Raw genomic sequence first — 11614 nt, forward strand, 5'->3', positions numbered from 1 at the left:
CACCCAACGTTGTTCCCTTCCCCAGGTATTTAACGGCAGCGGAGAGATGCCCTACACGAACCCGCGAGGACCTGTCCACATCATCACAGGATCTGCCGTGAGCAGGGGGACGGTTGCCTTTGCCTTCTCTCTCTCTTCCTACCCGTGGAGGGCTGACTTTGTTCCAGCCTGAGTGCTGGGTGCTTTATACAGTGCATATCACTTAACCCTCAGCCCTAAAGTCAGGAACTCCTAGCAGCATGTCCATTGGATGGATCCAGGAACAGAGGCACAGACAGGAAGATACTACAGTGAGTTATGATCACCGTACTGTACTGTAGCCCAGGTGACAAAGCAAGATCCCGTCTCTAAACAAAAAAATGAAACAAAACAAAAAAACTATCTTTTTTTTTTTTTTTTTTTGAGATGGAGTCTCGCTCTGTTGCCCAGGCCGGAGTGCAGTGGCATGATCTCAGCTCACTGCAACCTCCGCCTCCCGGTTCAAGAGATTTCTGGCTAATTTTTGTACTTTTGGTAGAGATGGGATTTCACCATGTTGGCCAGGCTGGTCTCAAACTCCTGACCTCAAGTGATCTGCCTGCCTCGGCCTCCCGAAGTGCTAGAATTACAGGTGTGCCTGGCCCAAATGTCCCGTTTCTCCTCAAACTTTCACCCTCTTATTTTAGAACCCATTAGTGGACCCTGCCTGCAAGTTATTACTAAGCTGTTCTAATTAGAACCAACCCTCCCTCCCTCCTTTCCTTCCTTCCTTCCTTCCATCCTTCCTTCCTTCCTTCCTTTTTTGAGACGGAGTTTCACTCTTGTTGCCCAGGTTGGAGTGGAGTGGCGCGATCTCGGCTCACTGCAACCTCCACGTCCCGGGATCAAGCCATTGCCCTGCCTCAGCCTCTCGAGTATTTGGGATTATAAGTGCTCACCCCCATGCCCGGTTAAATTTTGTATTTTTAGTAGAGATGAGGTTTCACCATGTTGGCGAGGCTGATCTCGAACTCCTGACCTCAGGTGATCAGCCCACCTTGGCCTCCCAAAGTGCTGGGATTACAGGCGAGAGCCACTGCGCCCAGGCTTACTGTGCTGTTCTAATGGGGATTTTCTGTCGCCCTCACTCTTCCAAGATTTATTAATTGAGATCCTCCTGCAAGGCTGACTTGTGTCTTCTGCCACATTTGTTCAGTTGGTTAGTTGTTTATTTATGTCTGTGTGAACTCATGGGTAATTTATTTTACTCTGCAGGTTATTATCCAACACGACTGTTATTTATCTGGATGTTTAAGTTGTGCCGGCTCCGGCCATCAGTGGGCTCCTGTCTCCTTTCCACTTGTCCCCTCCTTATTCTCTGGCACTTCAAAACGTTCTAGGATCATCATGTGTTTTTTCCGCTCAGCCTTGGAATCTACCCCTTCTCCATGGAGCAAGGCTGAGTTTTTTAATTTTTAAATTTAATTTAAAAAATTTTGGCCACACACAGTGGCTCACGCCTGTAATCCCAACACTTTGCGAGGCCGAGGCGGGCAGGTTGCTTGAGGTCAGGAGTTCGAGACCAGTCTGGGCAACATGGTGAAACCCCGTCTCTATAAAAAAAATACAAAATTTAGCCATGCATGGCGGTGCACACCTATAGTCCCAGCTACTTGGGAGGCCAAACTGGAGGATCGTTTGAGCCCGAGAAGTCGAAGCTGCAGTGAGCTGAGATTGTGCTACTGCACTCTAGCCTGGAGACAGAGCGAGACCCCATCTCAAAAAAAAAATGTTTTTAATAGAGACAGTCTCACTATGTTGCCCAGGCTGATCTCGAATTCCTGGGCTTAAGTAATTCCCCCGCTTGGCCTTCCAAAGCTACTGCTTATAAATGATTAAGAGCAGCGTGAGGCAGGGTGCGGTGGCTCACGCCTGTAATCCCAGCACTTTGGGAGGCTGAGATGGGTGGATGGCTTGAGTCTAGGAGTTTGAGACCAATGACAAAACCAATTATTATTATATATATATGTATATATATAAAAGTAAGAATCACTTGTAATAAAAATTCAAATGATTACAGAGGACAGGAGGTGAACAGCAGCCACTCACACCGCACATTGCCCCACTCTCAGCTGTTGACTCTCGAGGCATTTTATAATGTTCTCTGCATATACAAATGAGTAATTGTTTAGATACAGACATGTTACTGTATTGCTTACTTTAAAAAACAAAAACAAAACTACTTAGATTGTGAGTCATGCCCCAGTGGTTCTCAAACTTGGTCCACATCAGAATTACCTGGGGAGCTTTTAAAACTCCAATGCTTGGACCTGACCCTGGACAAAATACCAGAATCCCTGGCATTGATCTCCCAGAGTAGCTGCCACGTGGAGCACGAAATAGAATGCTGTCAGCACCAGATGGCTTCTCACAGCCCTTGGCAGTCAGGCTCTGCCCATGGGTGACTGCTATTCTGATTTTATCAGCACAAATTGGTTTTTTTCTTTAATTAAAAAATTTGAGGCTGGGCGCGGTGGCTCACGCCTGTAATCCCAACACTTTGGGAAGCTGAGGCGGGCATATCACCTGAGGTCAGGAGTTTGAGACCAGCCTGCCCAACATGGTGAAACCCTGTCTCTACTAAAAACAAAAAATTAGCTGGGCGTGGTGGCGAGCACCTGTAATCCCAGCTACTCAGGAGGCTGAAGAGGAGAATCACTTGAACCCAGAAGGCAGAGGTTGCAGTGAGCCAAGATCACGCCATTGCACTCCAGCCTGGGTGACAAGAGCGAAACTCTGTCTCAAAAATAAAAAGTTTTTTTAAAAATTGAAATTATTTCAGACCAATAGAAAAGTTGCACTAACAATACAAGGACTTTCCATATCCACTTCACCAAGATTTCCCAAATATGAACATTTAACCACTTTTTTTTTTTTTTTAAGATGGAGTTTCACTCTTGTTGCCTAGGCTGGAGTGCAATTAGTGTGATCTCTGCTTACTGCAACCTCCGCCTCCTGGGTTCGAGCAATACTCCTGCCTCAGCCTCCCGAGTAGCTGGGATTACAGGCATGCGCCACCACACCTGGCTAATTTTGTATTTTTAGTAGAGACGGGGTTTCTCCATGTTGGTCAGGCTGGTCTCAAACTCCCGACCTCAGGTGATCCGCCCTCCTCGGCCTCCCAAAGTGCTGGGATTACGGGCGTGAGCCACCGTTCCTGGCTTAACCACATTTTTAAAGAAAAAATAGAGATGGGGTCCAGCTCTGTCACCCAGGCTGGAGTGCAGTGGCTCCATCATAGCTCACTGCAGCCTCCACCTCCTGGGCTCAAACCATTCTCCTGACTCAGCCTCTTGAGTAGCTGGAACTATACACATGCCTGGCTAATATTTTTTAACTTAATTTTTACTTTTTGTAGAGACAGGGTCTTGCTACGTTGCCCAGGCTTGTCTTGAACCCCTGGCCTCAAGCAGTCCTCCTGCCTTGGCCTCCCAACGTGCTGGGATTCCAGGTGTCAGCCACTGTGCTTAGCTAAACATATTTGTTTTAATGTCTTTCTCTCTCCATTTTAGTCTTATTTTCAGGTCTAATCAAGAGCAAGTTGTAGACATGATGCCCCTTTACCACTTTCTCTGTATGTCTTAAAAAACAACAACAACAAAAAACCTCTTATATCATCACAGTATAGTTATCAAATTCAAGAAGTTAACATTGATAATATACTATTATCTACTCTACAGGCCTTATTCAAGTTTAGCCAGTAGTCCCCTTGGTGTCTTTTAAATCAAAGCAAAGATTTCTCCCCCCGCCACCAGCCCACGATCTGACATCACGTGCTGTATTTAGGTGTCTTGTCTCTTTCATTCCTTTCTTTCTTTTCTTTTTTTTTTTTTTTTTTCAGACGGAGTCTTGCTCTGTCACCCAGGATGGAGTTCAGTGGCAAGATCTTGGTTCACTGCAACCTCCGCCTCCCGGGTTCAAGTGATTCTCCTGCCTCAGCCTCCTGAGTAGCTGAGACTACAGGCCTGCGCCACCACACTCGGCTAATTATTGTATTTTTAGTAGAGATAGGGTTTCACCATGTAGGCCAGGCTGGTCTCGAGCTCCTGACCTCATGATCTACCTGCCTCGGCCTCCCAAAGTGCTGGGATTACAGGCATGAGCCACCGCACCCGGCTGCACGATGTCTTTCCAACCTCTTTGAGATTCTGATTTCTCAGCTGAAAGTGTGGTATGGATGCGTCTCATTACTGATGATACTCACTTTGATCACTCGGTTAGGGAGGTGTCTGCCAGCCCTCTCCACCATAAAGTGACTCTCTTTTTTCCTATGTAATTAACAAGCATCTCCTGGAGAGATACTTTGAGACTATGCAAACGTCCTGTTATGCCTCAAACTTTCCCTGCTAGTTTTATCATCCATTCATGATCCTTACTTCAACCTGGTATTACAATGCTGGGTGCAAAATGGTGATTTTCCTCGCTCTAGCATCCTCTCTGCTCCTCAAGCCTGGCTTTTCTGTGGCAAGCACGAGCATTCTGTTTCCCCAGGCATTGGTGTTTTCAAAAGCTTTCTTGGAGGGTCTACTGTGCAGCCAGGCTTCAGATCCAGTGATTTCTCTGTTCTTCGAATTGCTTTTTCCCCTTCATACACATCTTGGCCGTCTTTCTGTCTCACCCCGCTTCCCTGCTTTGCGATGGCTATGCTATAATGTATTTAACTGACTCCCTGATGGGCGTTGAGATGGCTTCCTGTTCAAAGCTTTCACTGTAATGCTGTAGTGGGCAGAGTCTTACACAGCCATGTACTTTTCTAGAAGTCAGAGACTTGGAGCAAGGGAAGCCTGCCCGGGACACAATGTTCAATTGCGAAGCATTATTGTGGCCAAGTCTTTTTGTTTTTGTTTTTGTTTGAGACAGTCTCACTCTGTTGCCCAGGCTGGAGTGCAGTGGCATGATCTTGGCTCACTGCAACCTTCGCCTCCCGGGTTCAAGCAATTGTCCTGCCTCAGCTTCCCAAGTAGGTGGGACTATAGTTGTCCGCCACCACACCGGGCTAATTTTTGTATTTTTAGTAGAGACAGGGTTTCACCATGTTGGCCAGGCAGGTCTCTGACTCCCAACCTCAATTGATCTGTCGTTCTTGGCCTTCCAAAGTGCTGGGATTATAGGCGTGAGCCACCGGGCCTGGTCTCTATGGCCAAGTCTTAACTGTCTTTCTTGAGGGCAGCAGGGTCCTGGACTGGTAGGTCATTTCTGCTTCCCTGCGGGTCCTCCACCTGCCCTGGGTCTGACCAGTTCTCCCTTCCCAGGGCTGTGAGGAGCGGCTGACGCCCTTTGCTGTCTTCCCGAGGCCCTGGAGTGCCGTGCGTGTGAAGGAGTACGGGTACACTCGGCTGCACATCCTCAATGGGACCCACATCCACATCCAGCAGGTGTCGGACGACCAGGTCAGTGAGGGGCAGGCCCGAGTCATCTGACTGCACAGCCAGGCCCCACCAGGCAAATGAGTTGTTAAAAACATGGACTTGGCCAGGCGCAGTGGCTCATGCCTGCAACACCTGCAAGTTGGTGGGGCTAAGACACGAGGATTGCTTGAGTCCAGGAGTTCAAGACCAGCCTGGGTAACGTGGTGAGACCTAGTCTCTACAAAAAAATACAAACATTAGGCCAGGTGTGCTGGTTTACACCTGAAATCCCAGCACTTTGGGAGGCCGAGGCAGATGGATCACTTGAGGTCAGGAGTTAGAGACCAGCCTGACCAACATGGTGAAAACTGTCTCTACTAAAAATACAAAAATTAGCTCCCCGTGGTGGCAGGTGCCTGTAATCCCAGCTACATGGGAGGCTGAGGCAGGAGAATCACTTAAATCCGGGAGGCGGAGGTTGCGGTGAGCTGAGATGGCGCCACTGCACTCCAGCCTGGGAGACAGAATGAGACCCTGTCTTGGAAAAAAAAAAAACAAAGAAAACAAAAATTAGCCAAGTGTGGTGGCAGAAGTCTGTAGTCCCAACTACTTGGGAGGCTGAGGCAGAGGATCACTTGAGCCTAGGAGTTAAAGTTTGCAGTGAGCTATGATCTCGCCTCTGTACTCCAGCCTGGGCAACAGAGTGACACCCTAACTCAAAACAAAAAAACAAACAAATGTGGACTGTAGAACTAGAAACCTGCTCCTGCTACTTACCAGCTGAATGACTTTGAGCCACTCATCTAACTTTTTTTTTTTTTTTTGAGATGGAGTCTCGCTCTGTCGCCCAGTCTGGAGTGTAGTGGCACGATCTCTGCTCACTGCAACCTTCACCTCCCGGGTTCAGGAAATTCTCCTACCTCAGCCTCCCGAGTAGCTGGTATCACAGGTGCCCACCACCACACCCGGCTAATTTTTCGCATTTTTAGTAGAGACGGGGTTTCACCACTCTAGCCTGGGCGACAGAGTGAGACTCTGTCTCAAAAATAAATAAATACCCGGGCAACAGAGCGAGACTCCGTCTCAAAAAAAAATAAAAAAATAAAAATAAAAATAAAAAATAAATAAATAAAATAAAGTGCTACTAAAGGCTGGGCGCAGTGGCTCAAGCCTGTAATCCCAGCACTTTGGGAGGCCGAGACGGGCGGATCATGAGATCAGGAGATCGAGACCATCCTAGCTAACATGGTGAAATCTCGTCTCTACTAAAAAATACAAAAATCTAGCCGGGCGAGGTGGCAGGCGCCTGTAGTCCCAGCTACTCGGGAGGCTGAGGCAGGAGAATGGCGTGAACCCGGGAGGTGGAGCTTGCAGTGAGCTGAGATCCGGTCACTGCACTCTAGCCTGGGCAACATAGCGAGACTCCGTCTCAAAAAAAAAAAAAAAAGTGCTACTAAATACAGAGCATCTAGGCAGTGCCTGGTATGCAGTAGGTGCTCAATAAATCATAAATATTATCATTTTTAAAAAACTACAATGGCAAAAATAAAGAAAGGTGAGCCATTATTATTTGGGTCCACCTAACCTTCAGCCACCCCTACCACGTACCCATCTTATTATTTCCCCCCACTTGTGTCCCACCCTGCCATCCTTATCTTCCCCTGCCTCACAGTGGGAAATATCTACAAAATTTACCAAGTTCTGCACTATTCTAAGCATTTTATATATAATAAGTCCTTCAACCCCCACATAGTCCTGTGAGGTGGAAACTGTGATCATCCCCTCTCACAGACGGGAAAACTGAGGCTTAAAGAAGTTAGATAAGTGGGCCCAGCACGGGGGCTCACGCCTGTAATCCCAGGACTTTGGGAGGCTGAGGCAGGTGGATCAATTGAGGTCAGGAGTTCAAGACCAGCCTGGCCAACATGGTGAAACCTTGTCTCTAGTGAAAAATACAAAAATTAGCCAGGCGTGGTGGTGCGCGCCTGTAATCCCAGCTGCTCGGGTTGCTGGGGCAGAATGGCTTGAACCTGGGAAGCAGAGGTTGCAGTGAATCAAGATCGTGCCACTGCACTCCAGCCTGGGTGACACAGCAAGACTCTGTCTCAAAAAAAAAAAAAAGAGAGAGAGAGAGAAAGAGTGGATGTGCTGGAATATAAAGCAAGGTCTGTCTGACTCCAGAGTTTGTGCTCTAAGAATAGCCTATACTTACATAGCCCTTTCCATATGCTGGGCTCCGTTTACAAATACTATCTCATTTAACTCCCACAACATCTATGATGTGGGTACTGTCACTCTCCCTACCACTTTTCAGATGAGGAAAACTGAGGCCCAGGGAGGTCTAGCTGCTTGCTCAGGGTTGTACAGCCCACCAGAGGGCAGAGAGGGGATTGGAACCCAGGCCATCTGGCCCCAGAGTTCAGGCTTTCAGTTCTAACTACTGTCCCTGTTTTTGTCCCTCACAGGATGGGAAGATCGTAGATGATGTCTGGGTGGTGAGACCCCTGTTTGGCCGGAGGATGTACCTCTAGGGATGGGGGCAGCTCTCCTCCAGAAGCCTACGTTTTGCTGCCTTGGCTGCTGTGACCAGAAACTGCCCAGGCCTGGGTGGGGATTTGGGTGGGCCCTGACTCCCCTGCCCTCCAGAGGCCCCATGTAGGGTGCATGCAGCCCTATGGAGCTGGGGCAGCTGTTCCCTCCTGGAGAGGTGGGAGTCCTGGCTGGCTGTGGAGGGAAGGCAGGTGTGCGGGCACAGAGTGACACAGAGCAGCTCTCTGCTGGCAGGGCCCCACCCTCCTGCATAGCTCTGATCGGGTGAGGTGCCCACAGGGCTTCAGGAATCAAGAGGCTTAAGCTGTGGCTCCATGGACTCTGCTCATCTTCCAGGGATACCTCTGGGCTGCCTCCTGTCCTGCCCACCGGGCAAGGGCATCACCAGCCTTCCGTCAGCAAGGTGGCCACAACCGTCATGACACTACTCACCAGCAGGTGGTGTCGGGGACTTTTGCTTCTGATCGCGGCATTGAGAGTTGGTCTGAAGCCCGGCTCCTGCTTCACTGCTCCAGGACTGCTACCGAGAGTCCCTTCATGCCTCAGTTTTCCAGCCTGGCACCGTCTTATCCGGGAAGAGGAGACGTGTTAACACTCTTGCCTCCCAGCTAGGACAGATGATGAACCGCGAGAGGCCACAGACTCGCCAGTTCCTTCCCTCTTTCCTTCCTTTCTTTCCCGTCTTTTATTTATTGAACCATAATTTATCCAGCGTCTACCCTGTGCCAGGCTCTGTTCTCAGAGCTGGAGAGACAGCCATGAACAAGACAGAGATCTCAGCCCTCACAGAGCTGACACCCTAACCAGAGAGGTGGACAAAAACCACGATAAATGAGTTGGTTAAATGGCGATTTGTGCATAGAAAATGCAGGGACAGTGAGGGAGCCGTTGCAGTTTTCAGGGGGATCTCACTGAGAGGGCAACATTTGATCTGAAGGAGGTGGGGAAGGAGCCAAGTGGCCAGACATCTGGGGAAAGAGCGTTCCAGGCAGAGGAATAGCCAGTGCAAAGGCCCTGAGACAGAAATGTGCCTGGCCGGCCGGGTACAGTAACTCACATCTGTAGTCCCAGCACTTTGGGAGGCTGAGGCGGGCGGATCCCTTGAGCCCAGGGGTTTGAGACCAGCCTGGCTGACACGGCGAAACCCTGTCTCTACAAAAACTATGAAAATTAGCTGGGCATGGTGGTGTGTGCCTGTAGTCCCAGCTGCCCAGAAGGCTGAGGTGGGAGGATGGCTTGAGCCCAGGAGGTTGAGGCTGCAGTGAGCCATGATTGTGCCACTGCACCCCAGCCTGGGCAACAGAGTAACACCCTGTCTCCAAAAATATTTCTAAATAAAAAAGTTTTAAAAAGAGAAAAATAAAACAAAGAAACGTGCCTGCCCTGTTGGAGCATCCACGAGGAGGCCACTGTGGCTGGAGTAGGGAGAAGTGAGAGGGAGACTGAGCTTGAGGACAGGGCAGTGGTGGGGACGGCTTTTACGAGGCCTTACAGGCCACGGTGAGGACTGTGGGTGGAGCTAGGGGAGGCTCTGATCAGGTGAAGGAAGTGGTCGGACTCCACGAGTCACAGGTAAAGGCCCCAGGGCTGACGGTTGCCCTGGGGCCTGCGGGCTCCCAGCCCTGCCAGATGACCTGAGATCTATCTATTCCCCCATCACGGGGCGCGGTTTCTGCCTCCGCAGATTTTATTCCCTCCCACCCACCCCTTGCTTGGCCCAAGGCACACAGGACTCCTAGCCATTCCTGGAACACAGCCAGCTCTTTCTCACGCGGGGCCTGGGCACTGGCTGTCTGCCCCCTGTGTGCCCTCTCCCCAGCTCATCCCAGGCTGGCACCTTCTTAGCCTCAGTCTCGACCTCGGTGTCCCCTCCTCAGAGGCCTTTCCTGCTGACCCCAGCAAAAATATCCTCTGTTGCTGCCTGCCCCATCCCCATTATACTTCCATCTGTAATTCTCTCCTTGATTGGTTAACTTGTTCATTGGCTGTCCACACCCAGAAGGCTAAGTCTGTGAGGGTGGTGACCATGAGTTTGACACCTCCGCCAAATCCTCCCAGGCCCCTGCTCGGGCTGGGTTGTGGACTCTGGGCTCCCCTGCAGTTCCAGTCCTGCCAATTCTAGGCCATCACTGTCTGGGGATAGGTCTCTCTGACTCCCCCACTGGACTTCAACCTCAGAAGGACGGGGCCCAGAGTTGTGTCCCAGCATTGCCCAGCACAAGATAGATGCTTAATAAATATTGATTGCCTTAATGAAGGCCACCACATGCCAGGCTCTGGCCAGGCAATGCCAGGGACAGTGATGAATCAGCTACAGTCATGCCCTCTGGGAGCTCACAGGCAGGCAGGGAAACACGGTTACTCAACACAGGTGATGAGCAGTGAGAGAATCTCATGGCGGGCCGGTCCAAGACCGTGAAGTCACAAGCTGGATGGTCATGGAGTGCTGTGGCCACTGACTGAACTGGTGCCCTGTGTGGGCCTGGCATGCCCTGTCCCGGGCTGGGTGAGGCTGTGGACATGCCGGGAGGTGGCAACCTCCACAGAGGGCAGAGGTTGGACACTGGTGTCAAACAGAAACTGGTTCAAATCCCAGCTCTGCCAATTCCTGTGTGACCATGGGCAAGTCGGCAACCCTCTCTGATTCTCTGTTTCTTCATTTGTAACCTAAGAATGATAATATTCTGTCAGGCTGCTTTGGGGTTAAATGAGATTGAAAGCCTTGGGATCGATCTTGATTCCTCTTTTTCTCATGCTCCACATCCAAGTGTCTAGAAAATCCTGTTTGCCTTGCCTTCGAAATCGATATAAACTCCATTTTTTTTTTTTTTTGACAAGGAGTTTCACTCTTGTCGCTCAGGCTGGAGTGCAGTGGTGTGAGCTCACTGCAACCTCTGCCTTCCAGGTTCAAGCAATTCTCCTGACTCAGCCTCCCAAGTAGCTGGGATTACAGGAGCGTGCCATCACTCCTGGCTAATTTTTTTTTTTGAGGCGGAGTCTCGCTCTGTCACCCAGTCTGGAGTACAGTGGCGCAATCTCGGCTCACTGCAAGCTCCGCCTCCCGGGTTCATGCCATTCTTCTGCCTCAACTCCTGGCTAATTTTTGTATTTTTAGTAAAGACGAGCTTTACCGTGTTGGCCAGGCTGGTCTCGAACTCCTGACCTCAGGTGATCCACCTGCCTCGGTCTCTCAAAGTGCTAGAATTACAGGCGTGAGCCACCATGCCTGGGTTGATCTAGACTCTCTACACTTTTGCCACCCCCAAAGCCCCCACCCTGGTCCTGTCTACACTCATTTCCTACAGACTCCTTGGACTCCCTGCTCCCTCCTTGTCCCTGGAGTCTGTTCCCCACACACAACCAAAGGCACCTGTAAACACCTGCATCAGATCATATCCGCCCCAGCTCACAGATCTCCCATGGTTCTGTCTCAGGTCCACGAGGCCCCAGACGATTTTACCCCGTCACCCCTCTGTCCTCATCCCCTTCAATCACCCCCCTCGCCCACTCTGCTGCAGCCACACTGGCCTCTGCATTGGACTCACCGCCCACTTTTGCACTGGCAGTTCCCTCTGCTGGGGACACTGTTCCCCCAGGGATCTGTATGATCCCTTTCTCCCCTCCCTCAGTCCTTACTCAGTGCCACCCTCTCTGACCCTCTTGTTTAAAATAGCTCCACCTAATTGGAGGTCATCGAG

The 11614-nt window shown here is 50.2% G+C and overlaps 1 protein-coding gene across 2 annotated transcripts in view; it reads left to right on the forward strand.

Moving 5' to 3' along the window:
- Positions 1–9534, forward strand: part of ACP7 (acid phosphatase 7, tartrate resistant (putative)) — a 28365-nt gene extending 18831 nt beyond the window's left edge. The window contains exons 11-13 of one of the 2 annotated variants that reach the window (XM_033226153.1): positions 26–97; positions 5271–5408; positions 7832–9094. In XM_033226153.1, the coding sequence (XP_033082044.1) occupies positions 26–97; positions 5271–5408; positions 7832–7897 (276 nt within the window). In that variant the 3' untranslated portion in view covers positions 7898–9094. Of the gene's footprint in view, positions 1–25; positions 98–5270; positions 5409–7831 lie in introns of both variants that reach the window. The other variant, XM_033226151.1, reaches the window with a different exon arrangement.
- The last annotated feature ends 2080 nt before the right edge of the window (positions 9535–11614 follow it).

Source organism: Trachypithecus francoisi, unplaced genomic scaffold, assembly GCF_009764315.1.
Source record: "Trachypithecus francoisi isolate TF-2019V2 unplaced genomic scaffold, Tfra_2.0 Lachesis_group12, whole genome shotgun sequence".
In the NCBI taxonomy this organism is placed as follows: Eukaryota; Metazoa; Chordata; class Mammalia; order Primates; family Cercopithecidae; genus Trachypithecus; species Trachypithecus francoisi.